Raw genomic sequence first — 25,522 nt, 5'->3', positions numbered from 1 at the left:
TCCAGCCAATAAATGGACCAAGGAACTAAACAGACGCTTCTCAGAAGATGATATACAATCAATCAAGAAATATATGAAAAAATATTCAACATGTCTAGCAATTAGAGAAATTCAATCAAAACTACTCCAAGATTTCATCTCACTCCAGTCAAAATGGCAGGTATTAAGACAAACAACAATAAGTGTTGGTGAGGATGTGGGGGAAAAGGCATACTCAGACACTGCTGGTGGGACTGCAAATTGGTGCAACCAATCTAGAAAGCAGTATGGAGATTCCTTGGAAAACTTAGAATGGAATCACCATTTGACCCAGCTATTCACTCCTTGTTTTATACCCAAAGGACTTAAAAACAGCATACTACAGGGACACAGTCAGGCCAATGTTTACAGCAGCACAGTAGCTAAACCATGGAAACAACATAGATACCCATGAATAGATGAATGGATAAAGAAACTGTGGTATATACACACAATGGAATATTACTCAGCGTTAAAAGAGAATAAAATCATGGCATTTGCAGGTAAATGGATGGAGTTGGAGAATATTATGGTAAGTGAAGAAAGCCAATCCCCAAAAAACAAGTACCAAATGTTTTCTCTGATATGTGGATGCTGATCCATAATGGGGTAGCACGGGAGGAATGGAGGAAACTTAGGACAAAGGAGAGGAAGGGGAAGGGAATGGGCATGAGGTAGGAAAGATGGTGGGACGAGATGGGCATCATTACCCTAGGTACATGTATGAAGGCGTGAATGGTGTGGCTCTACTTTGTGTAAACCAAAGACATGAAAAATTGTGCTCTATGTGTGTGCTATGAATTGAAATGCATTCTGCGGTCATGTATAATGAATTAAGATAAATAAATTAATTTTTAAAATTAGGCTTTCTTATTATTGAATTTTAAGAGCTTTCTTTATATATTCCAGATATTAGACACTTATCAGGTATGTGATTTATAAGTATTTTCTCCCACTTTGTAGGCTGTCTTTTCATTTAGAGTCCTTTTCATAATAGAGTCCTTTGATGACAAAAGTTTCACTTTGATGAAGTTCAATGTATCTTTTTTCTCTGTTGTTACATATTTTTAGTGTTATATTTAAGAAACTGTTGCCTAATCCAAGGTCACAATGATTTTAAAAAACTTATGTTCCTTTATAAGAGTTTTACAATTTTGGTGCTCACAGTTAGGTTTTGGGAGCTCATTTTTGCATAGATAGATGCCTGTGGATATCCACTCACTAATCTGCAGGTGGATGTCCACTTGTCCCACCATGGTGAGTGGTCTTGATGTCCTTACCAAAAATTAGTGGACCATCGGCATGTGGGCTTGTTTCTAGACTCAGCTGTATTCTGTTCATCTGCTTGTCTAGCCTTATGCCAGTACCATGCCATCTTGCTTATTCTATACCTGAAGCAGGAAGTGTATGTCCTGCAACTTTGTTCTTCTTTTGCAAAATTAGTCTGGTTATTCTTACTACCTGTCCTATCCATATTTCAGGATCAACTTGTCCATTTCTAGGGTAAAAAAAAAGTGGTTGGAATTATGCCAGTTCAGTTTTTCCTTGATAAGTTGGGGCTGTTTATTTGGAACCCTTGTTACAGAGAGTCAGAAACTCAGGAAGGGACCTGAGTGTGATTCAAGGTGCTTGAGCCTAGGTACCACTCACCTCCTCACACAATGCCCCCTCCAACAGGCTGATAGATCATCCAGGTAGAAACTTGAAACCCTCAGAGAACAGGTGCGTCCTGACTCAGATGGCATCCTCTCTCCCTCTGGACTGCTGTCCTGGTCTGGCTTGGACAGTAGAATCCTGCACCTGGTCTCTGCTCTCACAGCAGATGGGGGGCTCCCAGCAGGTTGCTGTCTTCTGCTGAAGTCCAGACCTGGGTTCCTCACCCTCTGCTAAGGTTTTGGTTCTAGCTCCTGCCGCCAGTGCTTGGAGACAGAGGCACCCTGCCTGGAAGAGCCTGAAGAAAGGGACAACCAGGACTCCCGTGTCCGTTGATCTCTGCTTCGAGGATCACTGGTCTCCTAGCTACAGACAGCTGAGCACTCAATCGGCAAGGATTAAAGGAAAAGAAAGTTTTGAATCTTACAAAAACTAAATGCTGACACCTTGCAGAAGTCTGTAAATAAGAACTCCATGCTCCTTCTGTTCCTGCTTGCTCTCAGAATTCTGTCTTCCTCACCACCAGGATAGGGCTTCTGAGTCAAAGTGGGAATGGCTCCTGACCCTGTGTGAGCCCCATGACAAGCCCCTGGTTCCAGCTTGTGTTGGGAGGAGCAGTGGGGTCTCTCAGGCCTCCCTCCATCTTCCTCTTCCAGAAAAGGAGACCCGCTAGACTAGACAGTAAGCTGCAGCTGCCAAGACTTGTGCAGCCATGTCAAGTGGGCCAGTGTGTGGACGGTAGGACACTTGAGTTAACAGAGATCACAAGTTCAGAAAAGTGTCCTGCAGGAATAAAGGGGGAAATAGGTGTGGCTCCACATCTTCTAACCCCCTGAGGCCAGCGACTTCCAGCCACCTGTCAGGTCCAGCTCCACTAACTTTGCCTCTTAAGGGGACCCAGAGTGTGAATGTGAGAACATCAGTCACTGTCCCAGGCGCATTTGGAACTATCTGGAGGTCATTTCTTCCCCAAGTTCCAGACTTTTTTTTACACAACATATTTGTTTGTATGTGGTGCTGAGGATCTAACCCGGCCGCACGCATGCCAGACAAGCACTACCGCTTGAGCCACATCCCCAGCCCAGATTTTGTTCTTAAAAATGAACTAGGAGCAGCCTTTTTGTTTGTTTGTTTAAACACTAGAACAGATCTCTACTGAAGTGCTTCCTTACAGAGGAGCCCAGCTCCTGACTGAGAATTGAGCCCAAGGCTCTAGCGATGCAAGCTCTCTACCACCAAACAGCACCCTCAGCCCCTGTAAAGGATTTTTAAAAAATTTTTTTAATTGATTTGTTTTTTAAAAAATGAATGACAGCAGAATGCATTACAATTCTTATTGTAATTCTTATTGTACACAATTTTTCATATCTCTGGCTATATATAAAGTATGTTGACACCAATTGTGTCTTCACACATGTACTTTGGATAATGATGCCTATCACATTCCACCATCTGTAAAGGACTTTTTTGAGCTAATCTGATGTCCCCCATCCCGTGGGCTCCACACCCAGCTTAGAATTAAGGACTGCCCAGTTCTCTGGTTTCGCTGGGAGAGTCAGGAAGCCCAAAGTAGGGAAGGGACTTTCTTCTTCCCATATAGCCTTCTGGTGTCTCATCTGAAAAATGAGTTTTTCTAGTCTCTCTAGAGCGGAGGCTCCGCACGAAGTCAACTTGAGCCGGTTCTGGTAGGTGAGGCCCCAGTCCTCCCATGCCCGCCCCCTCCCCGCCCACTGCACCACCCCCTCCCGCCCCGTGCTCTGCCCTCCTGCGCCCGCCCCGCCCACTGCCCCGCCCCCGCCCGCGCCCCGCCCCGCCCACTCAGCGCCCCGCCCTCCTGCGCTCTGCCCCGCCCACTGCACCACCCCTCCCGCCCCTGCCCGGTCCCCTCCCGCCCCCTCCCCGCCCACTGCACTACTCCCTCCCGCCCCCTGCTCTGCCCTCCTTCGCCCCTTCCTACCCCCTTTCGCCCCGCACTCCGCCTTCCCGCCCCTGCCCCGCCCCTCCCGCCCCTCGCCCTGTCCCTTCCCGCCCCCTTCTCCGCCCTCTCCCGCGATCTGCTGGGTCCTCCCGCCGTGTCCCGGAGCCTTCCAGTCCCACGTTAGAATCCGGAGCCTACGCTCCTGCCAGGAGGCCCGAGCCCTGCTCACTCAGAGACGCGCGCGCCGTGGGGAGCCCGGAAGGCCCGCCGCGACTTGCGTCCACTGGTAACCGCGCCGCCCCCGCGTCGCCGCGCCCTCCGCTGCCTCTCGGGCCACCTTCTGGCTCTCAGATAGCCCTGCTTCCAGGGCCGCGCTGGCCTCCGCGCCCGGGCTGGCCTCTTCCTGGCGCGCGGCAGCCCGGAGGGGGAGGCTTCCCGTGCTCTGCGCTTCCTGCGGGGTTTGGCAGCTCTTGATGAGCTCGGAACTGGGAAGATGGCGTGGGCAGATGCTGGGAGCGGGCCTCAAGCCTCCTGAGAGTCGCCTCCTGGGCCCAGACCCTGTCTTGGGCCCCACCTCTCCACCTCCCCACCTCCCGCCCGAGGGGCCTCTGCCCCCAGCACTGAGCCCGCTGCCCCACCGCTTCCTTTGCAGTCTCTTCCCAAGAGCGCGTCCTCAGTTGTACCCCTATCCCGACCCAACCTTCAGCGCTCCGAGGGACCTTACCAGTTACCCAGGTTATTTCAGCGTTTTCCTGTTTTCAATCTGGAATAAGATCCAAGGGAGTCACAGGGAAAATTGTTACAGTAATACACTTCAGCGGCCACTTCGCCCAGCTCCTCAGCTGTCAGTCCCAGAACAGTGCTGGATGTTCTTCTTCGGCTAGTGACCCTGGTGGCAGCTGGCTCTATCTCTGCACTTCTCCATTACCTTGGACCTTATGGTGTGTGCTTCTCTATAGCGTTTCCCTGTTGTCCTGGGAATGCTGCCCCTGAGGTCCTTGGACAGAACCGGGACAGTTCTTGCCCAAGGAGCTGGACCTGTAATCACCCACAGGTGCAGAGTCCAGTCGGCCTCTTTCCTTTGATCCTGGACAGGCTGTCTGCCTCCTCTGGCCTGGTGGGGAGCAGAGCAGACCCCAGTCCCCCAGCAGCTGGGTGCTTTTCCATCCGGGGAAGGGCATCCAGAGAACATAGTCTTCTGCTGCTCCTGTAACCCTCCCTCCTTCCAACCCTCCCCCATCCTCTAGCATTCTCTCTACTCTGGTCCTATGGAATGACCTGGTGAAGCCTTCCTGTTAGTTACTCCAGGGACTGGGGCAGCTTGTTGGCCCTGACCCTTGCCACAGAATTTCAGAAACTCTTGTCTTATTGAAGGCATTTCTGCCTTTGCTTCCTGACCCTGTTCCTGTCTTCCAAGGCACTTTGCCTGCTTTGCTGAGCCATCTTAGGTGGCTTTGGAGTTGCCTCGATTTCATGTCTTTGACCTGGACTTCTGTGTAGGGCAACCCTATGTCCCTGGTTGCCCGAGAGGGTCTTCACTTATACCCATTGTCCCAGCACAAAAACCTCTGTCCCTTTCACTTTCAAAAGATCTGTGGGTTCAATGATGGAGCCCATAAACCACATGACTCAGGTGCCAGCAGAGGAGTGGGGCACAGCCCATGCAGAGCAGGTGTCAGAAACACATAGTGTTCGAGGCCTGTCCTTCTCTGTCAGTGTTAGCCACACCCTCCAAGAGACAAGAAACTTTGCCCCAGGGGGCAGAGTCCCTTCCATTCCTTGCAGCACAGAACAATCTAAGTGGTATCAAGAACTGCTCAGTCAAATTCATCCAGAACCCCTAAACTCACTGCTGTGGTCTTCCCATACCACGAGCCCCTGCCAGCTAGCCAGGGCCCCTGAGCATGTCAGTACTACAACCAGTATTCTAGGACCAGGCCAAGAGGTCAGCACCAGTCATCAACTAGGTGACCAGCTGTGCCAGTCTGTGGGGAGCCACTCTGAGTGACCACACCTTCCAGTCCTGAAACAGGAGGCTCTGACCAATCACCACATTTCGTGGTGACTTGGGCATTATCCCACTTGGATAGCAAGACCAGTCTTCTGAGTAGGCCAACCCCTGGGGCTGAACTACACTCACCTGTTCTTTTGTAATCCTACCCCTTTGCCCTGTTGGGGATAGAATGTTCTGTGGAAACTCCCTTTGTGTGTCCCCTTCTCTTGCTCTACCTTTGGTGTGGCCTTCCTAGGTGTCAGTCAACCTGCTGACAGCAGACATCACAAAGCTAGACTCCACCCCCTGAAACCTGACCCCTTGCCTCATTTGAATGGACCCCCTAAGGTCAGAGGAGCCATCACAGGACCCAAAGGAAAAGGTCTCTCTGTCTCTATTGATTATTTTGTGCAGCCCAGTTCCCCTGGAGTGATCCTGAGTGTTTGAGTCATGAGAAATGCGACACCACTCTGCTTGGGATTGAGGGTTTTCTGGAAAGTGAGACTTCCAGGTTTAAAACCAGGTGGGTCCCAGGCCAAGTGTGATGAGCAGCTGCCTGTTGTCCATCCTGGCTGCAGGGGGGCTCCCTCCAGGAGCCGCGTGATTAAAGAGCCTAATGTATTGATCCCGTGGGCTCCAGGCATGTAAATTTTTTTAAAGCTCCTTAATTGATCCTGGAGAAGGACCAGGGTTGAGATCCACTAGGTCAAATGCAGCATCTCTAAATAGCTTTGGAAGGTGGAGGTTTCTGAGCAGAAGCAGACCTACTTGTTCTTCCCGAGGGGGCTATAAAAATGGCAGTTGCCTCTATTGCTGTCCCTGGCCCCACTCCAAGGCTGGCCTTTCCACGGTGACTGGGCTTCCTTCTTTTCCAGTTTGCTTCCCTACCTCCTCACTGAGGTAGCAGTCTGTGAAATGCATCCCTTTGGAGGGGTCATGACTCGGCCTGTGACAGGTGAAGCTGGCGGGGGACTCAGGAAGGCTCCTGTCTCCAGTCTGGGCTGCAGCCTGGCACGTGGTGGTTCATGGGCCAGCTGGAGGGGCTGGGTGCTGCGCCTCGCCTGTGGGGTGCTGAGTGCTGGAGGACCAGGTGCCACCATGGTGTCTCCTCTGCAGCCCCCAGGATCATGTGGTACATCAGCACCCGGGGGCTGGCCCCACGGGTTGACTTTGAAGGAGCCCTCTTCTCTGGCTATGCGCCTGATGGTGGCCTCTACGTGCCCGAGGAGCTCCCACAGCTGGATGGAGAGACCCTGCGGCAGTGGCGCTCACTCTCCTATCCTGGCCTGGTGAAGGAGCTGTGCTCGCTCTTCATTGGTCCTGAGCTCATTCCAAGGGACGACTTGAATGGTGAGCACCCTACCCCAGCTCTGCCCACCAAGAGCTGGGAATCCACCACCCACCTGCCAGAAAGCCTCTGGGCACATTTCCCAGACTTCAAAGTGCTCGAGAGCCTGGGGAGCTGGAGAAGAGGTGACATGCTCCCCCACCGTGTGCCCACCTTTGCAGGTCTGATCGACCGTGCCTTCAGCAGATTCCGCCACAAGGACGTGGTCCACCTGTGCAGGCTGGTGCAGGGGCTGAATGTCCTGGAACTCTGGCATGGGGTCACACGTGCCTTCAAGGACCTGTCCCTGAGCTGCACAGCGCAGTTCCTGCAGTACTTCCTGGAGAAGAGGGAGAAGCACATCACCGTGGTTGTAGGTGCATGTCCTGGGTGTGAGGGGTGTAGCCTGAGTGTCCCCAATGTGCACTGTCCACCTGCAGGGTGCCCTCCACTGGCTCCTCTGGAGCAAGGTCCTTAACCCTTTTCTGTGCCACGGACCCCTTAGGGTCTGGTAGAGGCTGAGGATGCTTCTCAGGAAAGTATCTTTAAATACACAGAACACTTCAGGTGTGTGGTTTCTCACTGTCCGAGGTCCTGAGCTTCCTCCATGGTCTACAGACTGGGGCTAAGTGCGGAATTCCTGTCCAGCAAGGGTTGGAGAGTGGTCGTTGCTGCATTTGGCAGCCATGCTCCAAGGGCCACTTCTTTCCATTCCCCTGTTTTAAAGAGAAGGGCCGCCCTTCTTGTCATCCAGGCACATCTGGGGACACTGGGAGTGCTGCCATTGAGAGTGTTCTAGAGGCTAAGAATGTGGACATCATCGTTCTGCTGCCCAAAGGCCACTGCTCGAGGATTCAGGAGCTCCAGATGACAACGGTGCTGAGGGAGAACGTCCATGTGTTTGAAGGTGGGTGCTGTGCAGAGGCTGGGGCAGCGTCCTTCCTTCTCTTCTTTCTCTCCCCTTTCCTGCCCTCAGTGGTCATATTTTGAGGTTGGAGCTCTGCCTTGGTTTATCTCTGGGGAGGCTCCTGGCTGCCCACTCTCCTAAATTGACAGACGAGTGACCACACCAGGAACCCCCAGGAACAGCACCGTGTAGGAAGCGCAGGCTCAAAACCACCCCCCCCAGAAAACACCACTGCTGTGCTGGCTCAGCCCACTGCGTCGTGTGTAGAAGGCCATGCAGCGACTGGACTCCTGTCCTCGGGCCCTGAAGTTCAGAGGGCAGCAATGAGTTGGATAGCTAAGGGTACGGATCACTGCGTGTTGCAGTTCACGCCCTCCCTGCTGGCAGAGGCAATGCAGCTGACCTGGCTTAGCAGGTCCCAGTACTCAGGACAGATGGCTGCCCATCACTAGTTACCTACAGCTAGCCACACAAGAAGGCCACCTCCTGAGGATATAGCACTGTCACAGCTGGAGAGAGGAGAGAACCGTGTGTTTTCAAGTTAGACTGTCGGTTCTGAACACGTCTGATGACTGCAGAGCCTGAGAGTGGAGAGGATGGGAGACTGGGTGGGGCCGTACCTGGTCTTTCTCCCTCACACCCAGCTCATACTGGGGTACCCCCAGGTGGGAGAAGGGAGATGAGCAGCAGGGGTCGTGGTTGGGGTTTTGTATACCAAGACTTTGGGCACGTTGCTCCTTCACCTGAGGCGTCAGCAGCAGCACTGGAGTAACAGAGCGTTCCTTCTACAGCGGTGGGTTCCCAGTGTGGCCCTCGAGGCTGCTGGCTCCTGGTGTGGCCCTCAAGGCTGTTCTCATGTAACACCAGCTTTGTGGAGCAGACTCCCCTGGGGAGGAGCCTGCATGTCCTTCCCCTGTCCATTCCAGAGCAAACAAAAAGCCCCTGCTCTTCTACTGAGCAAGTGCAGGCACGCCCCAGTGTGCAGTCCCCAGGTTAGCTGACCCGGTGTTGGCAGACCTTCTACCTCAGCCTTGGTAGTTGTCCATGTTTGGCTACATTTTTACTGTCGTCACCACAGGACTTTAATACCCAGGATTCAGGCAGCAGAGGTCCTGGTCACCTTCAGCCTTGCAAGCTGTGGGTTTAGGATGCCTTCCCTGGCGGCCTCTGTGCCCCTGTCCTGCCACCTACTCCTTTCTTTTCTGTACACAGGCATCTGAGGGCTTTCAGCTCTGGGCCGGGTGGGAGCGTGTCCTCCACCAGTGGCTGCAGGTGGGGCCGTGGGAAGTAGTGGCAGCCATATGTGGACAGTAGTGCAGCATGTTGTATACCCCAGTTGGGGGTGGATTTGTATGTATGTGTGCTGAGTTTCCAGAAACAAGGCAGCAGACTTTGGAGAAAGTTTTGTTTACGGGCAGTGTGTTGGCCTCCTCCCTCCCTCCCTTCCTGGAACCTGCTGGCTGGACTGTGGGGGGTGGGGGGGCTGCGTCCTTTCAAAAATGGTGGCAAATGTGTGTTTTCCTGTAGACCAGTGGTCTCAGGGGAGGGAGAGTGGACAACAGGACTGTCGAGTGTGGACACTGATTCAGCTCACAGGCTTGTTGATTTCCACGTAAGTGTGCAATTTTTAAGCACAGAATAATCAGCAAGCACTAGATATTTACTGATTATATTATTTGGGGTGCTTTTGGCTGAGAGTGACAGATAATCCAGTTCAGATCAGCTGAAACAAGAATAATTTCCTCCTCCTGTGACTGGGTGTCCAGAGGTGGGCTGGGCTTGGTCTTGGGCCCTTCAGGAACCCAAGCTCTTCCTCTTCTGCTCTGCCTTCCCCAGTCCTGAGCTCTCGTGGTCCTGTGCAGTGACTTGTGGTTGCCAGGACTCCTCACAAGTGGCAAATTCTTCCCACAACTGCAGCAGACATCCCTCATCTCTCATTGCCCACTTCTGAGCTGGACCCTGACTCCACGGAAGGCCAGGCTCCAACAGCTTGGTCCTGGCCAAGGACTGGGACTGCCATGTTTAGCGAGGCTGACTGGGGCTCACGCCCAGTCCCCAGCCTCAGAACTGCTGCCAGTGGCGAGGGGAGAACGGCTCACGACCCTGAAGCCTGTGCTGCTGTTTCCCCAGTAAATCCACCTCTCCCCTCCCACTGTGGGTCCAGTGCAGAAATGGACCCTGGCATCAGCTGAGAATTGGTGCTGGTGCACTGCTAGTCCAGCTGGATAGGGGAGTGTGCGTCCAGCTAATGGGCAGCCAGCTGCTAAGTCTGCCCAGTAATGTGCCCATGAAGGCCGATGATCCACTCTGCTGCAGGGAAGGGGGGTCGGCCACACGAGCTCACCTGATGGTAGGCACGGGGAGCAGGGCACCTACATGTGAGCTGAGTGACGGCAGGTCACGGGTGCCGTGGCCAGCCCAGCCCCAGAGAGCTGTGGGGCAGAGGGCCAGCCCCTCACTGTCCCCCAGGGAGCAATCCTCCCGCGGGGGACAAGAGTGGGGAGTGGGCCTGGAGTGCAGGGAGGGTCCTCCCCCATCCTGAGGTTGGCCCTGAGTCTTATCTCCTGTGGCAGTGGGAATGCTGGAAGGAGTTCTGGTGTCGCGTTCTGGTCTCTTGAGTAAGTGGATTTCAGGAACAGAACAGGAGATGCTGTTTCTCTCCTGGGTCTTCATGTCAAGGCTAAGCCCCATGAAGGTCAAGAACTGAGCTGAGCAAAGGTGACCTAAGGAGATCCGGGGCTTCCTCAGCTCCTGAGCGCCTGCCTCTCCTGCAGTGGAAGGGAACAGTGACCAGCTGGACGTGCCCATCAAGGCCGTGTTTGCCGACCTGCCTTTTGTGGAGAAGCACAACCTGATGAGCCTGAATTCTGTCAACTGGTCACGGGTCCTTGTGCAGATGGCCCACTACTTCTTCGCCTACTTCCGCTGTGCGCCCTCCTTGGATGGGTGTCCCCTGCCCACCGTGGAGGTGGTGGTACCAACAGGGGCTGCTGGGAACCTTGCAGGTAAGGAGGCTTCTTGTGCAGATGGGCTTTCAGAGGAGCCTCCATGGCCCCACCTTCAGGAGCTGTGGCTGGGAAGGCACGGGAGGGAGGAGGTCTCCTCTCAGCCCAAGTGCCCCTCCCCTGCGCCGCCTTCCTGGGGACAGTGTGGGCTTGCTGTGGAGGGAGGGTGAGGGCCCATTCCTGGGCTCCAGAGCCTGACCCAGTGTACTCAGCAGGGTGTGGAGATGCGAGGCCAAGGGTCAGCTGCCCAGCACGTGGCAGCACCCTCCCCCAGAAGTGGTGGCCTTGCTCCAGCAGAGCCAGCTGCTGCTGAGGCAGCAAGCAGCTCCGTGGCACAGGATGTCCCTGCTGCTGGGCACACAGCCCAGGTGCCATGGGAGGATCTCCCTGCTGTTGGGCACATAGCCCAGGTGCCCAGGAAGATGCCCCCACTGCTGGGCACACAGACTAGGTGCCCAGGAGGATGTCCCCACTGCTAGGCATAGAGCCTAGGTGCCCAGGAGGATGTCCTCGCTGCTGGGCACACAGACCAGGTGCACAGAGGCAGCCTGTGGACCTAGGATGGCTCCGTTCTGCCCAGTACCAGTGGCATGGGCGTGGGGTGGTCCCTGGGTTCAGGGGTTGGAACGCCTATCGTCTCTGAGGACTCCTGTGAGTGGCAGGTGAGATCCGTGTGCCCTGGAACCTTGTAAGGGGAAGTGCTGCCCAACCGGGTGGCGTCTCAGTCCACTGTGCGCACGGGGTGTTGCTCAGGATGCTCATAGCCCTTTTATAAAACGGTGTAGTGTTTACACATAGCCTGAGCACACCCTCCTGAAGACGTAGGTCTCCTCTAGATGACGACTGATGACATCTAATACAGTATATGCAATGCCGTGTAGCCGAGCACAGAGGCGCACATCTGTAGGCAGGAGGATTCCAAGTTCAAAGCCAGCCTCAGCAATTTAGTGAGGCTCTAAGCAACTCAGTGAGACCCTACCCTTGAATTAAAAAAATAAGTAAATAAAATGTGCTGGGGCTGGGGCTCAGTGGTTAAATGTCCCTGGGTTCAATCCCTGGTACGAAAAAAAAAAAAAAGAAAAAGAAAAAAAAAAACTAAAAAACTGTGTAAATAGTTGTACAGTTTAGGGAATAATCATAAGAAAAAGTCTCCACATCTTTGGTGCAGTTGCAGTTTGGGAGGGGTACTGGGGATTGAACTCAGGGGCACTCAACCACTGAGCCACATCCCCAGCCCAATTTTGTATTTTATTTAGAGACAGGGTCTCATTGAGTTGCTTAGCACTTCACCATTGCTGATGATGGCTTTGAACTCATGATCCTCTGGCCTCAGCCTCCCCAGCTGCTGGGATTATAGGCATGTGCCACTGTGCCTGGCTCAGATGCTGTTTTTCAAAAATACTTTTGACGGTGTTTGAGTCTGCAGATGTGGAGTCCTCAGATGCAGGTGCTGACCAGAGTACTGCTGTTTCTGTAACTGTGTGTGGCCTTGCTTCTGAGGCCCCCGGTGATTTAGGTGGGACCTAGAAGCCTCTCTGTGGCCAGGAAGCGTGGCTTCCTCCACCAAAAGCAGAGAGTACGGTGGGTGGTGACCAGGAGGGTCAGCGGCCTCAGGGCCAGGGCCTCCTGCCCTCTCACGGCCCTCCAGGCAGCGATGCACAGACGGGAAGGCCGTGACCAGTGCCACCCTCCTGTGAGTTCTGTGCTGGGTGCCATGGTCACCCTGAGGGCAGAGCACACAGGCATGAGAGCTGAGGGTGCTCCTAGGTGCCTGCTCTGCCAGCCACCGTGGGGCCCCTGTGCTTTTCCTCCTCCTTGTTCAGGGCATCCTGACATTCACCGGGATCAAGTGAAACAGGACTGAGAGTGCTCTGCGGGGTTGGGCATGGTGCTGGGTGCTGGGTTGTCAGGTCCCAGACGTAGCACACCCTCCCCAACCTGCCCCACGTCTGGGCAGGGGATGCTTTGGTTGCTCTGTGCAAATAGGAACTGCTATGGTTGGACAGAGGTTGACAGCTTCCACACTGTGTGGCCACCCTCTCCCCCACAGGCTTATCCCAGAAGTGCCACCCAAAGCCACTGATCCTAGGACACATATACGCCCTGGACTTAGACGGCACATTTTGTACCTAGACTCTGCCACTGAGCAGGCCCCAGACAGGTCATTTTGACCTGTTTCTTGGGACTTTCCTTTTCTCTCCTGAGAATGAGTGGCCTCTGTGTCTGGTAGGTGGCCAGTGTGTGGGTCAGCCTCACAGAGAACAGGGCATGGCAATGTCCTCTCCAGCTGTATCTTTGTTGTTGTATGATCAGTGTCATGTGCATGCATCTGAAGTGTGCACGTTAGTACACACAGAGCTGCGTGACCAGCACACCCTAGAAAGAAACCCTGTCCCCGGTAGCGGTCACCCACTTTCCTCTCGAGCCATTTCTCCCTCCGCCCTAGGTGGCCACAGTCCCTTTGTTGATTCTCTGTTCTAGACATTTTATAGAGTAACATCAGGCAGCAGTGTCATTTCTGCTTCTGTCACTTGGCAGGATGGTTTCCAGGCTGCAGGGGGCACTGTGCGGCCATGTTTTGTTTATCCGCTTTCCAGCTGATGGGCTTTTGGGTTATTTTAACTTTTTGGATATCATTAATACCGCTCCTGGGAACGTTTGTGTGAGGTGTCTGTGTCAACCTCCATTTTTATTTCTCTTGCATGTGTGACTGGGTGCAGTGGCTGGGTCCTGTGGACCTTCTGAGAGACTTCTAGACTGTTTTCCAAACAACATCCTACGTACCCACCAGCAGTGTGGGAATGTTCCAGTTTCCCACATCCTCCAGCGCTTTCTACCATCTGCCCTTTTGATTCTAGTCGTCCTAGTGGGTTTGCAGTGGGTCTCGCTGTGGTTTGAGTTGGTATTTACCTATTTCCATGAGGATGTTGGAGTCTTTTCACGTGCACTGGTCATTAGTGTATCTTCTCTGGAAAGTCTCTATTCAGATCATTCGCCTGTTCTTGAATTGAGTTGTTTGTACTTTTGGTTTAGTTGTAAGAATTTCTTATATTTTCTGGATATAAGTCCCTAATCAGATATGTGATTTGCAAATATTTTCCCTGTCCCATGAGTTTTCACATTGACAGTGTCCTTTGAACCACAAAATATTTAAGAAGCGTTAAGAATTTCTCGATTTGGGTGAAGCCCAAGTTTTTAAAAAGTTTGTTTTTGTTTCTAAAAACTTGCTCTCTGTCTTACTTCAAGCTGGGTGCACTGCTCAGAAGATGGGCCTGCCTATCCGCCTGGTGGCCGTGGTGAACCACAATGACATCATCCACAGGGCCATTCGGCAGGGGGACTTTTCTCTGTCTGAGGCCGTCAGACCGTCCTTGGCATCTGCAATGGACATTCAGGTGGGTGTGAGGTGGGGAGAGCGGGTCCTGCCCAGGCATTGGCTGGTGGGGCTGCTGGAGTGGATGGCTGGCCTGGCCTGGGACCCTGACCTCTGCCCAGATGCCCTACAACATGGAGAGGATCTTCTGGCTGCTCTCCGGCTCCAACAGCCAGGTGACAAGAGCCCTCATGGAGCAGTTTGAGAGGACCCAAAGTGTGCAGCTACCTAAGGAACTGCATGGCAAGGTCAGTCCCCACACCACGGAGAGGAGAGGGCACAGCCATGCATGCCACTGATGTGGGGTTGGGAAATTTGGTTCGGGAAATTGGGGTCTTTCATTCAGCTTTTTCACACTGTGACCAGAAGACCTGATGAGAACGATTTTAGGGAGGGAAAGTTCCCTTGGGAGCTCATGGTTTCAGAGGTCTCAGTCCACAGGCAGCTGGCTGCACTCCTAGGGCTCAGGTGGGGCTGAACATCATGGTGGAAGAGTGTGGCCGAAGGAAGCGGCTCACGCGGTGATCAGGAGGCAGAGACTCCACTGTCCAGATACAAAGGTGTACCAAAGCCACGCCCAGTGCCCCCTCCTCCAGCCACACCCTCCACTCAGTCACCACTGAGTTCATCCCACTGGGGTTAATTCGCTGGGTCACAACTGTCACCACCAGTGAACGTCCTCGCACTGTCTCACACCTGAGCTTTTGGGGGACACCTCACATCCAAACTGTCATGTGGGGCAAGGGAAGGGGACGCTGATTTTTCGACGGCCTGCTGTGAGTTGTGGGTTGACTTACTGATCAGATGGGCAGTAGAAGACTGGGCTGGAGCCAGGCAGGGTCCACCTCAAGCCAGCCTGGAGACACTGGCCAGTTTTCAAGACTCTGCCTCAATGACTCGAGACCCGGGCCTCGCGTGCCCCATGGGATGCAGGTCAGCTGGTGCCTCGAGGCACTTGGTTGCTGCCTGACAGTGTGGAATGGACACAGCAAGGGTCATATTTTTATTTTCCAAGGCTGTAAATTCCCAAGGATAGGCACTGCTCCCTGTCTCTTTCCCTCTTAGAGAAGAAGAAACTTCCTTCACTGTAGGAATCCACTTGGAAAGGATCGCTTTTGTTTTAATGCAGCTTGGTGATGGTTCCTTTTCTTGTGTATAAGTACAGAATTTCTGAAGTCCGCTTGAGTTTTCCCTGAGGGTCCCTCAGGGCTATGCCTGCCTCTGGGGACCAGGCCTCGGCCTCATGGGCAGACAGAGCTACAGTCTGCCTTTTGGCTTGGTGTCCACTTCTCAGCGCTTTCCCCATATCCGAAGAGTCCTCACTAACTACCCAGGTCTTTCCGTTTTTTTCTGGTGCCCCTCACCTCCGGAATCATCCTCTATCCCTCACCTCTGGAGCCCGCAGGCTCCCCTCAGCTCCCTCAGGGATCTCTCACAAAACCTTGTTCTGCAAGGTCAGCGTCCATTTTAAGGGTTGTTCTCAGAACTGGAGACGTTCTGTAGTCTGGGTAGTGTGACGCAGACCTGAGGGGCTCTTGTGTCTTTGGCTGCTTTAGATGAGCATTTGGTTCAGGAGTTGACATCTACCTCCCCTGCCCTCACGGAAACGAGATGCCCGTGAAGACAGAGGCTATGTCCCCTTTTTGCGTCTTCTCCCTGACTGTGCGGGCAGGAGACACTCCATTTGCTGGAATTGTGGCCACCACTCACCTAGTAGAGTGGTGGCTCTACTAGGAGCCAAGGACTGCACCCAGGGCTGGGCCCACAGAGACAAATACAACTGTTGGCCTGGGGGCGGGGGTGCCTCAGGCCTGGGTCCATTAAGCCCAGCCCAGGGAGGGAGGGAGAGGGAGAGGGAGAGAGGGATAGGGAGAGAGAGAGGGAGAGGGAGAGGGAGAGAAGGAGGGAGAGGGAGAGGGAGGGAGGGAGAGGGGGAGGGAGAGAGGGATAGAGAGAAAGGGAGGAGAGGGAGAGAGGGAGGGAGAGGGAGAGAGGGATAGGGAGAGAGGGGAGGGAGAGAGGGAGGGAGGGGGATGGAGAGGGAGGGAGAGGGTGAGAGGAAGGGATAGGGAGAGATGGAAGGAGAGAGAGAGGGAGAGGGAGGGAGAGGGAGGGAGGAAGAGAGAGGGAGAGGGAGGGAGGGAGAAGGAGAGGGAGAGAGGGAGGGAGGGAGAGAGGGGGAAGGAGATGGATGGAGAGGGAGAGAGGGAGGGATAGGGAGAGATGGAAGGAGAGAGAGAGGGAGAGGGAGGGAGAGAGGGAGGGAGGAAATCGGCTGCCTCTCTGACTCCTCAGGGAGGTGCCCGTGTGAACAGTTTTTGGCCCAGGTGGCCTGGCCTGGAGTGTGTGCAGGTGTTCACGTGTTATGAGCACGTTATGCATGTGATCAGAGGATGACTAGAGACCGAGCACACAGTGGGTGGGGGCACCAAGAAGGGGTCTTCTCTGAGTCCAGGAGGCCCCCTGGAGCTGGGTTGTGCTGAGTAGGGGTGGGGGAGGGTGCCACACCAGAGCTGTGTGTGCCCTGGGCTGAGCCGGGCTGCACATGAGGTGCTGAGTCTCCAGTTGCGTCAAACCTCGGCCGAGCTCCCTCCAGGCTGGACAGCTCAAGACAGGGAGGCTGAGGGCATGCTGGGCCAGCACTCCCTAGAGTCCCTGATGTCCATTGTGCGGCATGTGGTGGGGTTCGGTCCTCTTGCCCCGCACCCCAACCCCTGAACCCCCCTCTGGCCCTGGACTCTCTAGCTCTCTGAGGCAGTGACGTCGCAATCGGTGTCCGATGAGGCCATTACCAGGGCCATGGGCCGCTGCTGGGAGGAGAACCGGTACCTGCTGTGCCCTCACTCGGCCGTGGCCGTGAGCTACCATTACCAGCAGTTGGACAGGCAGCAGCCCAGGTGTGGCCGTGGGGTCTGGGTTTCTGGGTCTTTTGACTTTCAGGATCCCTGCTCTTCCCCAAGCAGGGCCACAGGATTACGGGGAAGGGGCTTCGGTGGTGTGATGGGTGCCTGTGAAACTGCCTGGCCCTGTGGCCTAGAGCAGGAAAGAGGGGATACCCAGGGCGCCAGCAGGGGGCAATGGAGTCCAGTGGCAAGGGCAGGATGCTTCAGCTAAGTTCCAGGCTCCCGTCAGTACTGACCGTTCCTCTGTCCTCCCTGGGCCTCCCTGTCTGGCCCTTCCCCTTCCTTCCTCCTCCTCTGCCTTCGCCTTGCCCACCCTCCTGCTACCCCCCTGCCCCTGCTGCCCACCCTCCACAGCACTCCCAGGTGCTGCCTCGCCCCTGCCTCTGCAGCCAAGTTCCCCGAGGCCGTCTTGGCTGCCGGGCTGACCCCGGAGACCCCAGCGGATATCCTGGCCCTAGAGAACAAGGAGACGCGATGCACCCCGATGCAGAGGGAGGACGACTGGACCTTGATGCTTCGGGATGCGGTCGAGCACCTGAGCCAGCGGTGGAGGGGTGCCTCCCCGAGTGCTTCTGCTTAGCCCGCTAGAGTGGCCTCCTCTGGGCCTTGGACCCCAGAGTGCTCCCTAGAGCCACCCTGACACCCTCCTCCTCCTAAAGAGCTAGGGTAGGAGACTCTCTGGACGCTGCTCAGTGGGTCTGGCACCTGCAGTATAGAGGGTCGAGGTGGGGACCCCAGGGGCCAGCGGCAAGCCTCGGTAGCACGGTGTGCAGACCCAGCCGAGCAGCCTGTTGCTTGCACCTCGGGGCCAGGGCAGAGCTGCCTGTGTCCCTGGGTTCAGATCCTGTGGCACTGGGAGAAGCTTTAGGCAAACCTGCATCCTGCACTCTCAGAGTCAGCCTCCTGCCCTGCGTACCAAGAGTCTAGGGAAGACAGGCACAGGGTCAACTGCTGCCAGAAGACACTGGTCCCACCCTCAGGGCTGCTGTGACCTGACCCAGTGGGCACCTGGCATTCCATCAGAACACAGCATCTCCATGGTGCTCCAGGACTGAGGGTGTGAGGGCACCAGCTGCTGGCACAATGGACACGGAGGCCTGGCTTTGGGAGCCCCAGGGAAGGACCAGAGGGCGGGAGGAGACTCCTGCAGAGTGATGGGCTTCAAAGCCCACAACGGGACAGTTTCCAGGACTCCAGTCCCATAGTGGCTCTCTTCCCTTTAGGCCCAACAGGCCCTGGCCGAGGGAGTGCCCCACTGTTCCAGGCCCCTGAAAATGTTTTTGTCTTTGTTTTAAATCAAAAGAGAGCAATGTGGCCAGGCTGGTGGCACACACCTGTAATCCCAGCGGCTGGGGAGGCTGAGGCAAGAGGATCGCGAGTTCCAAGGCAGCCTCAGCTACAGCGAGGAACTGAGCAACTCAGTGAGACCCTGTCTCTAAATAAAATGCACAATAGGGCTGGGATGTGGCTCAGTGGTCGAGCGCCCCTGAGGTCAATCCTTGGTACCCCCCTCAACAAAAGAGCAATGGTTATTTTTATCCTTCACCAACCCAGTTGTGTAATAGAACTTTATTTTATTATTTTTTAATGTAATAGAATTTTAAATGTTTTTGTAGAGGGAGAAATTCCCCTGGTGGCCCCAAGAGCCCCAGCTACGTGCCATTTGACAGTTTGCAAAAATTGGCTCATGTAATCCAATGATGGCCTGTGTAGTGGGTGCTACTGTTTCCCCACCTTACAGAGGAGGAAACCCAGGCTCTGAGGGGCGATGGCCCGCAGGTGGCACCGTGAGGGAGCAGGGGCTGGCCTGGAGCTTGGTTCTGTGGCTTTGAGCTTGTGCAGTTTTCATCCCAGAGCCTCCTGGACAGTGCACACGTTCTTGTGGGGCTCCCTCTGTCCTTCCCCGTGTGTCCCCTCCGGGGTCCTCCTTCCATGCTCCCCTGTGGGTGCTTACGGGCCCTACCCTCAGCCTCACTTCCGTCTCTACCACTTGCTGGCTGTTTGGTCTTGGACAAGTTACCCAACCTCTCTGAGCCCCCTCTCCTTGTTTGTAAAGTGAAGGAATCAAAGTCTGGAAAGTGCTTTACGAAGGGCTCAGCCCCTGGTCAGTGGCGAATGGCCCAAAAGAGGGAACCCTCCCTTCATCGGTGTCACTGCAGGTCACCAAGGCTGGTGGCCTGGCTAGCGGGACCACTACTGACCCAACTGTGGCTCTCAGTCCCCAGATAACCCCAGCAGAGCCCGTGGCTGGACCAGGTCCACCTCCAACCTGCGCCCAGAACAGCTGGGCACCGTTAGACCCCTACAGAGCTGCAGACCCAGGGAAGGCGGCCTCCAGGCAAGAAGACCCCTTTAGAAGGCAGTTGGTAAAAGACACAGGTGGCTTAAAAGTGCTGGATCCTGCTTATGGTAAGAGGTGCGGCAGCCTCAGAGTTGACCTTACTCTGGGAGTGCGGAGTGCTTCGCCTTGCCTGATCCTCAGGGCAGACCTGTGGTGACCGCCAGGAGAGGAGCCTGAGGCTCACGGAGGTGAAGGGTTTGTGACCTCCCAGCCAGCCAGTGGGTGCCGCAGCAGGATGCAGCCTTGCTCCAGCTTCACTTGGCGTGAGGGGCTTGCTTTCATTGAAGTGTGTGTGTGTAGATGTGCCTGGTGTGTGTGCATGTATGTGCATCATGTGTGCTGATGTGCGTGGTGCGTGTGCATGTGTGTGCCTGGTGTGTGTGTGATGTGCCTGGTGTATGTGCGTGTGCATGCATGGCATGTGTATGCATATGTGTATGGTGTGCATGTGTGCCTGGTGTGTGTGCTTGCGTGTGCATCATGTGTGCTAATGTGCATGGTGCGTGTGCATGTGTGCATGTATGTGCCTGGTGTGTGTGTGATGTGCCTAGTGTATGTACATGACATGTATGTGTAGATGTGCCTGGTGTGTGCATGTGTGTGTCTAGTGTGTGTGGTGTGTGTGCATGTGCATGGCATGTGTGTAGATGTGCCTGGTGTGTGTGTGTGCATGTGGCGTGTGTGTGGATGTGCATGCACACGTACCTGTCGGCTCAGGCTGACATGTCACACTGACTGCTCAGGGACAGCCATCTCCTCAGCTCTGCAGGGTGGACGTGCAGGGCTCCGCAGGGCTGGCTTCATTCCAGGGTCCCTCTGGCCCGCAGATGACACCTGCTCCCTCAGCCTGCACTTGGTCTTCCCTGCGTCTGGGTCTGCACTTCCACTTTTTGTATGGACTCCGGTCCTGTTGGACCAGGGACTACCCTACAGACGTCCACCGGTGCTGGGCAGCTGGGGAGAGGCAAGGCAGGAGGAGGCCTAGCAGGGGCAGGATAGGCCAGAGCTGTCCAGGGCAGAAGACAGGCTCCCGGTACAGGTGCTAGGTCCCTGCAGCCCCTCTTCCTCCACTCCCGCACTGGCCAGCTCTTGCTGCGATGGGCTTGGGGTCTCCTGCCCTACCTAAGCACTCCCCAGGGGCCTGCAGAGCACCCCATATGCCCAGGACCTGACCCCCAAATGTGGCCTCCCCTGAAAGCCTTCATGGGAGCAGATCCAGGAGGAGCTGCCGGGCGGCAGGGTGGGTGCCGGGCTGCTGCTCCAGCGGCCTCCTGGGCTCCACCCTGCTTTTTTATCCGCAGTAGGTTGGTCAATGCAGAGGCCTGTTGGACACCAGCAGGTGGAGTAAGCCTGTCCCTGTGCATCTCTGCTGCGAGGAGCACGCCTCTTTCCTTTGGGCAGCTGCTCTGGAGACCAGGCCAGGGCCTGGAACAGGTGCCAAGTGGAAAACTCGGCAGGGCTCCGTCTTCAGAGCCACCATGAAACCTCTGGAGACTTCCCTGGGCTTGGCCCCTGGGGAAGGTCACCACTCACATGGGGAGGGTTGCCACCCACCTGGGGAAGGACCCCACCCACCTGGGGAAGGTTGTCTCCCACCTGGGAAAGGTCGCCACTCACATGGGGAGGGTCGCCACCCACCTGGGGAAGGTATCTTCCACTTGTAGAGGGTCACCTCCCATCGTGGAGGGTCTTCATGACCCACGTCTCCCACCTGGGGAGGGTCACCACTCAATGGGGAGGGTCGCCACTCACATGGGGAGGGTCTCTCTGTACCTAGGGAAGGTCGCCTCCCACCTGGGGAAGATCGTCTCCCACCTGGGGAGGGTCGCCAATCACATGGAGAGGGGGTCACTTCCCACCTGGGGAGGGTCCCCTCCCCTCATCTGGCTTGGATCACTTCTGTCCCTCACTGCTTGCCCATAGGCAGGGACAGCGCTTGCTTGCAAATGAATTTAGGGCATAAGAGTTCAGAGGGGTTGGGGCCCAGCTCTGGGCAGAGCTTCTGCAAACAAAGGTCACTGCGAGGTGCCACCTGCTCCCCTGGACAAACATCCCCCCGCCGGTGCATTTCGTGGCCAGAAGAGGGCAGCAGAGCACACGCAAAGTCCTCCTCCCAGCTCCCACAGCCTCTGGCCCACACCACAGTGCCCGTCTGACTTAATTCTCTGGGAATTAACCATTGCAAGGGGCCCCCACAGGTGTCTCTCTCTCTCTCTCTCTCTCTCTCTCTCTCTCTCTCTCTCTCTCTCTCTCTCTCTCTCGGTGGTGAGGTTTGAATTTGGCCGCACACATGCTACGTGAGCGCTCCACCACTGAGCCACACCCCCTGCCTCCAGAGATACTGTAAAACTTCATTATTTCTCAAAATTAGTATTGGGACCGCCCTCTTTTTTTAAAAAAAAAAATCACACATGCCTCCAATGTTGTCTTAAGTAGTTTTTGGCTTTGTAATAAAGGTACTGAGACATGGATAAACGTGGAACCCTGTGAGCTTTGGATGCTGACAGCTCTTGTGCGGGATGAGCAGAAATCGAATTCCAATCTAGTGTGAACACATCTACAGACAGCATCATGGAAAGCAAGGTCTCTGTCACTGTGTGATACCCTGGCCGCCTGGAGCCTGGCCTGGGGTCTGATCTTCCTGGGGCTGTTAGCGCGGTTCTCTCCCTTTTAACTTGGGGCTTGGCTCCTGTGCTTCACTTCTTCTAACCACAGGGGCAAGTCCCATCTCAGCCACTGTGACGTCCAGCTGTCCTGTGGATGTCCTATTGCCTCTCCTTCCTGGCTTGTGCCTGCTGAGATGGTATTGTTGCTTGTGACTGTTAAATTCACGTTCAAAGGCAGACGCTGAAATTACGTGTTAAGACTTAGTTTTTAGGTGGCAGACGATCCAGAGAATCTCTTTTGGCAGAGAATTCTCAAACAGCAAAAATGCGAGCCTGGAGCACCTGTGAGAAACTTCTCTCCCAATCTCTGTTCTTTATACAAAATCTTTGTATGTGGTGCTGAGGATTGAACTCGGGCCGCATGCATGTGGCTTGAGCCACATCCCCAGCCCATTCTCTGTTCTTTACAGATGAGCAAACTGGGGCTCAGAGAGGGGAGTGGACAAGGTCACACAGCCACGGGCACGGTAGCTGAGGACCCTGGCTCTCAGGCTGCACAGCAATTTCTGCTGTCATTCCCTTGGGCAGCCAGGATGGACTTGGCCCTGGGAGGGGAACCTGGACACGGACCTTCTGAGGGTCAGCTGTCCCAGCTTGGGCACTTTCTGCAGGTTCCAGCAGCTATTTTCCAAAGCATAGAAAGTGGAAGACCACTGGCTTGACCCAGTCAGGGGAAGACCCCAGCTAAGGCTGCCCCTGGAGAGGCCAGACCCCTCCAGGTGTCAGGTCTGGCAAGAAGGCCCAACCGCAGCACTGGGGCCTTTTTTCCTGATTCTGCTCTCTTGCCGGGCCCTTTAGGTATTACCTTGCTGCAGCCATCACTGGGGTCTTGGTGGAAAAGGACCCTTCCTCCTCCCAATCCAGGGCAGGCTTGTAACTTGAGGTCTACTAATTGCCTGGGGCTCATGGTTGGAGTTCAGAGGGTCTGAGAACTTGGAGGGGAAGAAGCTGTGTCTTTCTAGTGCTGCCAAGGTTAGACCTTCCCTCAGGCACACCAGCTGGTGGCCAACCTGCTAGTTAGCCACGCCTGGCACTTGTCATCTATGGAACTCACTGGTGTTTCTAGGTGACATTCAAGCAGTTATAAGTATCCCGGCTTATCACTAACACTCTTGGATACTTTGAAATATTATTAGACACAACACAATGTTATTTATCAATAAAAGGTGCATTTCTATATTGTGTTTTAAAATATGTCGGTCTCTGTGCTTCAATATAACCAGCTTTTCTCTTCTTCCATGTATTTCATTGGATGCCTCTGAAGATGTTATTCCAGACTGTGGAAGGAGGGGTGGCACACAGAAGCTTTCTGTCCAGGGGAGACAGATCTGTCCAGAGTGGTCACTTCTTGACATCAACTATATACTGGGCACATCCAGGTTCTTCATATACTTTCTCTAAACCTTGCAACAATGAGGTGGACATTGCGGTTCTCAGCTTCTCCCCAGGGAAACTGAGGCTCAGGAAGGCGCCGACAAAACAGTCAATACACCAGACACTGGAAAACCCAGGAGCAGAGTTCATGTTTCCCTTCTCAAGGGTACTCCAGGCCACACCTCCCCCATACCCCATAGGTAGTTGACTGGATGAAAAGAGATCAGCTGGCCCTGCCAGGAGTGGACCAGCAAATCCTCAAGAAAAGGTGAGTCAGGGACCAGCCTGAGACTCAGGCAAGTGCGGCTGCTCTACCCCAGCAGAGGCACCCCCTTCCCCTCTGCAGTTCCAGCCTGTGCCTACCACGGGGTCCTGCCCATGGGGACACATGGAACTGCTGTACCCACCTTGCCCCATGAGCAGAGAGGGGCAAGGCCCTCAGTACTTGGGGAGGCAGGGGACCTCTGAGCAGAGTGGCCCTGCAGCAGGACCTCTGGAGCACTCATCAGGACCTCTGGAGAGCTCATGTAGACCTCTGGAGAGCTCCTGTGGACCTCTGGAGCGCTCCTTTGGACCTCTGGAGTGCTCCTGTGGACCTCTGGAGTGCTCCTGTGGACCTCTAGAGAGCTCGTGTGGACCTATGGAGAGCTCATCAGGACCTCTGGAGCGCTTGTCAGGACCTCTGGAGAGCTCGTGTGGACCTCTGGACAGCTCGTGTGGACCTCTGGAGTGCTCAATAGGACCTCTGGAGCATTCGTCTGAGGAGATACGAGCCTCGGAGTATTTAACTCCATTTCAGCTGCATTTTAGGTGCCCTGTGGTGTGTGTGAGGAGGGAGGAGGCCCATATTGGGAAAGGTGTCCAGGATCATTCTAAAGACCTTATGGCTGGCCCCATAATTGGTGACCTTGGCCTGGGTGGGTGGGGTGGGGTTAAGTGTCAGGAGCGAGAGACTGATCAGGGGGTTTTGCTGTAGACAGGTCACTTTGGAGGCAATATGAAAGGGGGCAGTGCAAAAGTAAGTAAATAGAATGATTTACAAAGTGGTAAAGTTGTGGAAATGTGGTGAATGAGCAAGCTGGGTTGAGTCCTGTGTGGCGCTCAACTTGATCATGAGAATGGGACGAGTAGGTGAGTTAAAACGGGAGACTTACTGAACAACCCGACTTCAGGAAGCACCTAGAGTAGGTCCACCTCATGGACTCCACAGAACCAGCTGCTGAGGACCAGGCTGATATCTCATGACCTGTGCAGGCGATGGATTCAGGGTCACTCCACGTGAATTGGGCTGGCAGTGAAAAGACCACACAAATACAGAAATACCTTTTGTGGGGGTCAGGGATGGCTCTGAGACCTCAGGGGTCAGCTCCCATGCTAGAGGTCAAGAGGAGCAAGGGAGGCAGGAGAGAGCTAGTGCACCCCGAACCCCTGTGGTTATTAAGGGAAAGACATTAGGTAGAATATTCCACCCCAATAAGGCGAGGGATGTGTTCCAACAACAGGGGGTGATGCCCACTCCCAGAGCTGCACTCCTTGCCTAGCGAAGGTAAGGACCACTTGCTCCACACTGTGTGTGATGCAAGTTCCACACCCCTGTTACTCAAGGCTAAGGGGGCGTGCTCAGCTCCTGTTTAGAGGCCCTGGACAGAGGCTCAGGATGGTCACCATTGGCCTCCTGAGGCTGATGCCCAGGACAGTGACCATCCTCCTGGTGAAGATGAGGCTCAGGATAGTGACCGTCCTCCTGCTGAGGCCCAGGATAGTGACCATCCTCCTGCTGAGGCCCAGGATAGTGACCGTCCTCCTGCTGAGACTCAGGATGGTCACCATCCTCCTACTGGGGACAAGGCTCAGGATGGTTGCTGTTATAATAATTAAAAAAAAAAAAAAGATCTGGTCTCCTAGAACATTTAGGATTCTTCTCTCCCAGAGCACAATTCTTAGAAAATTGATCATTTTTCTGGGATTTAAGTGGTTCCTCTCTTTTTCAAGTACCCAATCCGTGGCCACTGATAATGTCACCATGTTGTGACAGGTCTCTGAG

At 54.7% G+C, this 25,522-nt stretch overlaps 1 protein-coding gene across 3 annotated transcripts; it reads left to right on the top strand.

The window, feature by feature from the left end:
* Positions 1–3,699: 3,699 nt before the first annotated feature.
* Thnsl2 (threonine synthase like 2) lies at positions 3,700–24,341 on the top strand. 3 transcript variants are annotated; one of them, XR_011704404.1, is made up of 10 exons: positions 3,700–3,875; positions 6,699–6,932; positions 7,092–7,286; positions 7,664–7,816; positions 10,591–10,821; positions 14,068–14,216; positions 14,317–14,442; positions 16,940–17,091; positions 17,452–22,021; positions 23,369–24,341. XR_011704404.1 is itself a non-coding variant. In XM_027948918.2 (10 exons), the coding sequence occupies exons 3-10, from the start codon at positions 6,710–6,712 to the stop codon at positions 17,675–17,677; spliced, it is 1,455 nt and encodes a 484-aa protein (XP_027804719.2). In that variant the 5' UTR covers positions 3,700–3,875; positions 4,242–4,324; positions 6,699–6,709; the 3' UTR covers positions 17,678–23,350. The 3 variants fall into 3 exon arrangements, 2 of the variants coding, with proteins under 2 accessions (XP_027804719.2, XP_027804718.2); XM_027948918.2 differs by lacking the exon at positions 23,369–24,341 and adding an exon at positions 4,242–4,324 and having other exon boundaries at positions 17,452–23,350; XM_027948917.2 differs by lacking the exon at positions 23,369–24,341 and having other exon boundaries at positions 17,452–23,350.
* Positions 24,342–25,522: the final 1,181 nt, after the last annotated feature.

The sequence above is a fragment of the Marmota flaviventris genome, chromosome 14 (assembly GCF_047511675.1).
Source record: "Marmota flaviventris isolate mMarFla1 chromosome 14, mMarFla1.hap1, whole genome shotgun sequence".
Classification (NCBI taxonomy): Eukaryota; Metazoa; Chordata; class Mammalia; order Rodentia; family Sciuridae; genus Marmota; species Marmota flaviventris.
The sequence above is the reverse complement of the archived record's forward strand: the minus strand, read 5'-3'. Positions and strand labels throughout refer to the sequence as shown.

Excerpts from the sequence above, each read along its gene's own strand:
- Thnsl2 (XM_027948917.2), top strand. The coding sequence starts at position 6,710 with ATGTGGTACATCAGCACCCGGGGGCTGGCCCCACGGGTTGACTTTGAA. Across the intron at positions 7,817-10,590 it reads GAACGTCCATGTGTTTGAAG|TGGAAGGGAACAGTGACCAG; the intron begins GTGGGTGCTGTG and ends CCTCTCCTGCAG. Across the intron at positions 14,443-16,939 it reads CTAAGGAACTGCATGGCAAG|CTCTCTGAGGCAGTGACGTC; the intron begins GTCAGTCCCCAC and ends TGGACTCTCTAG.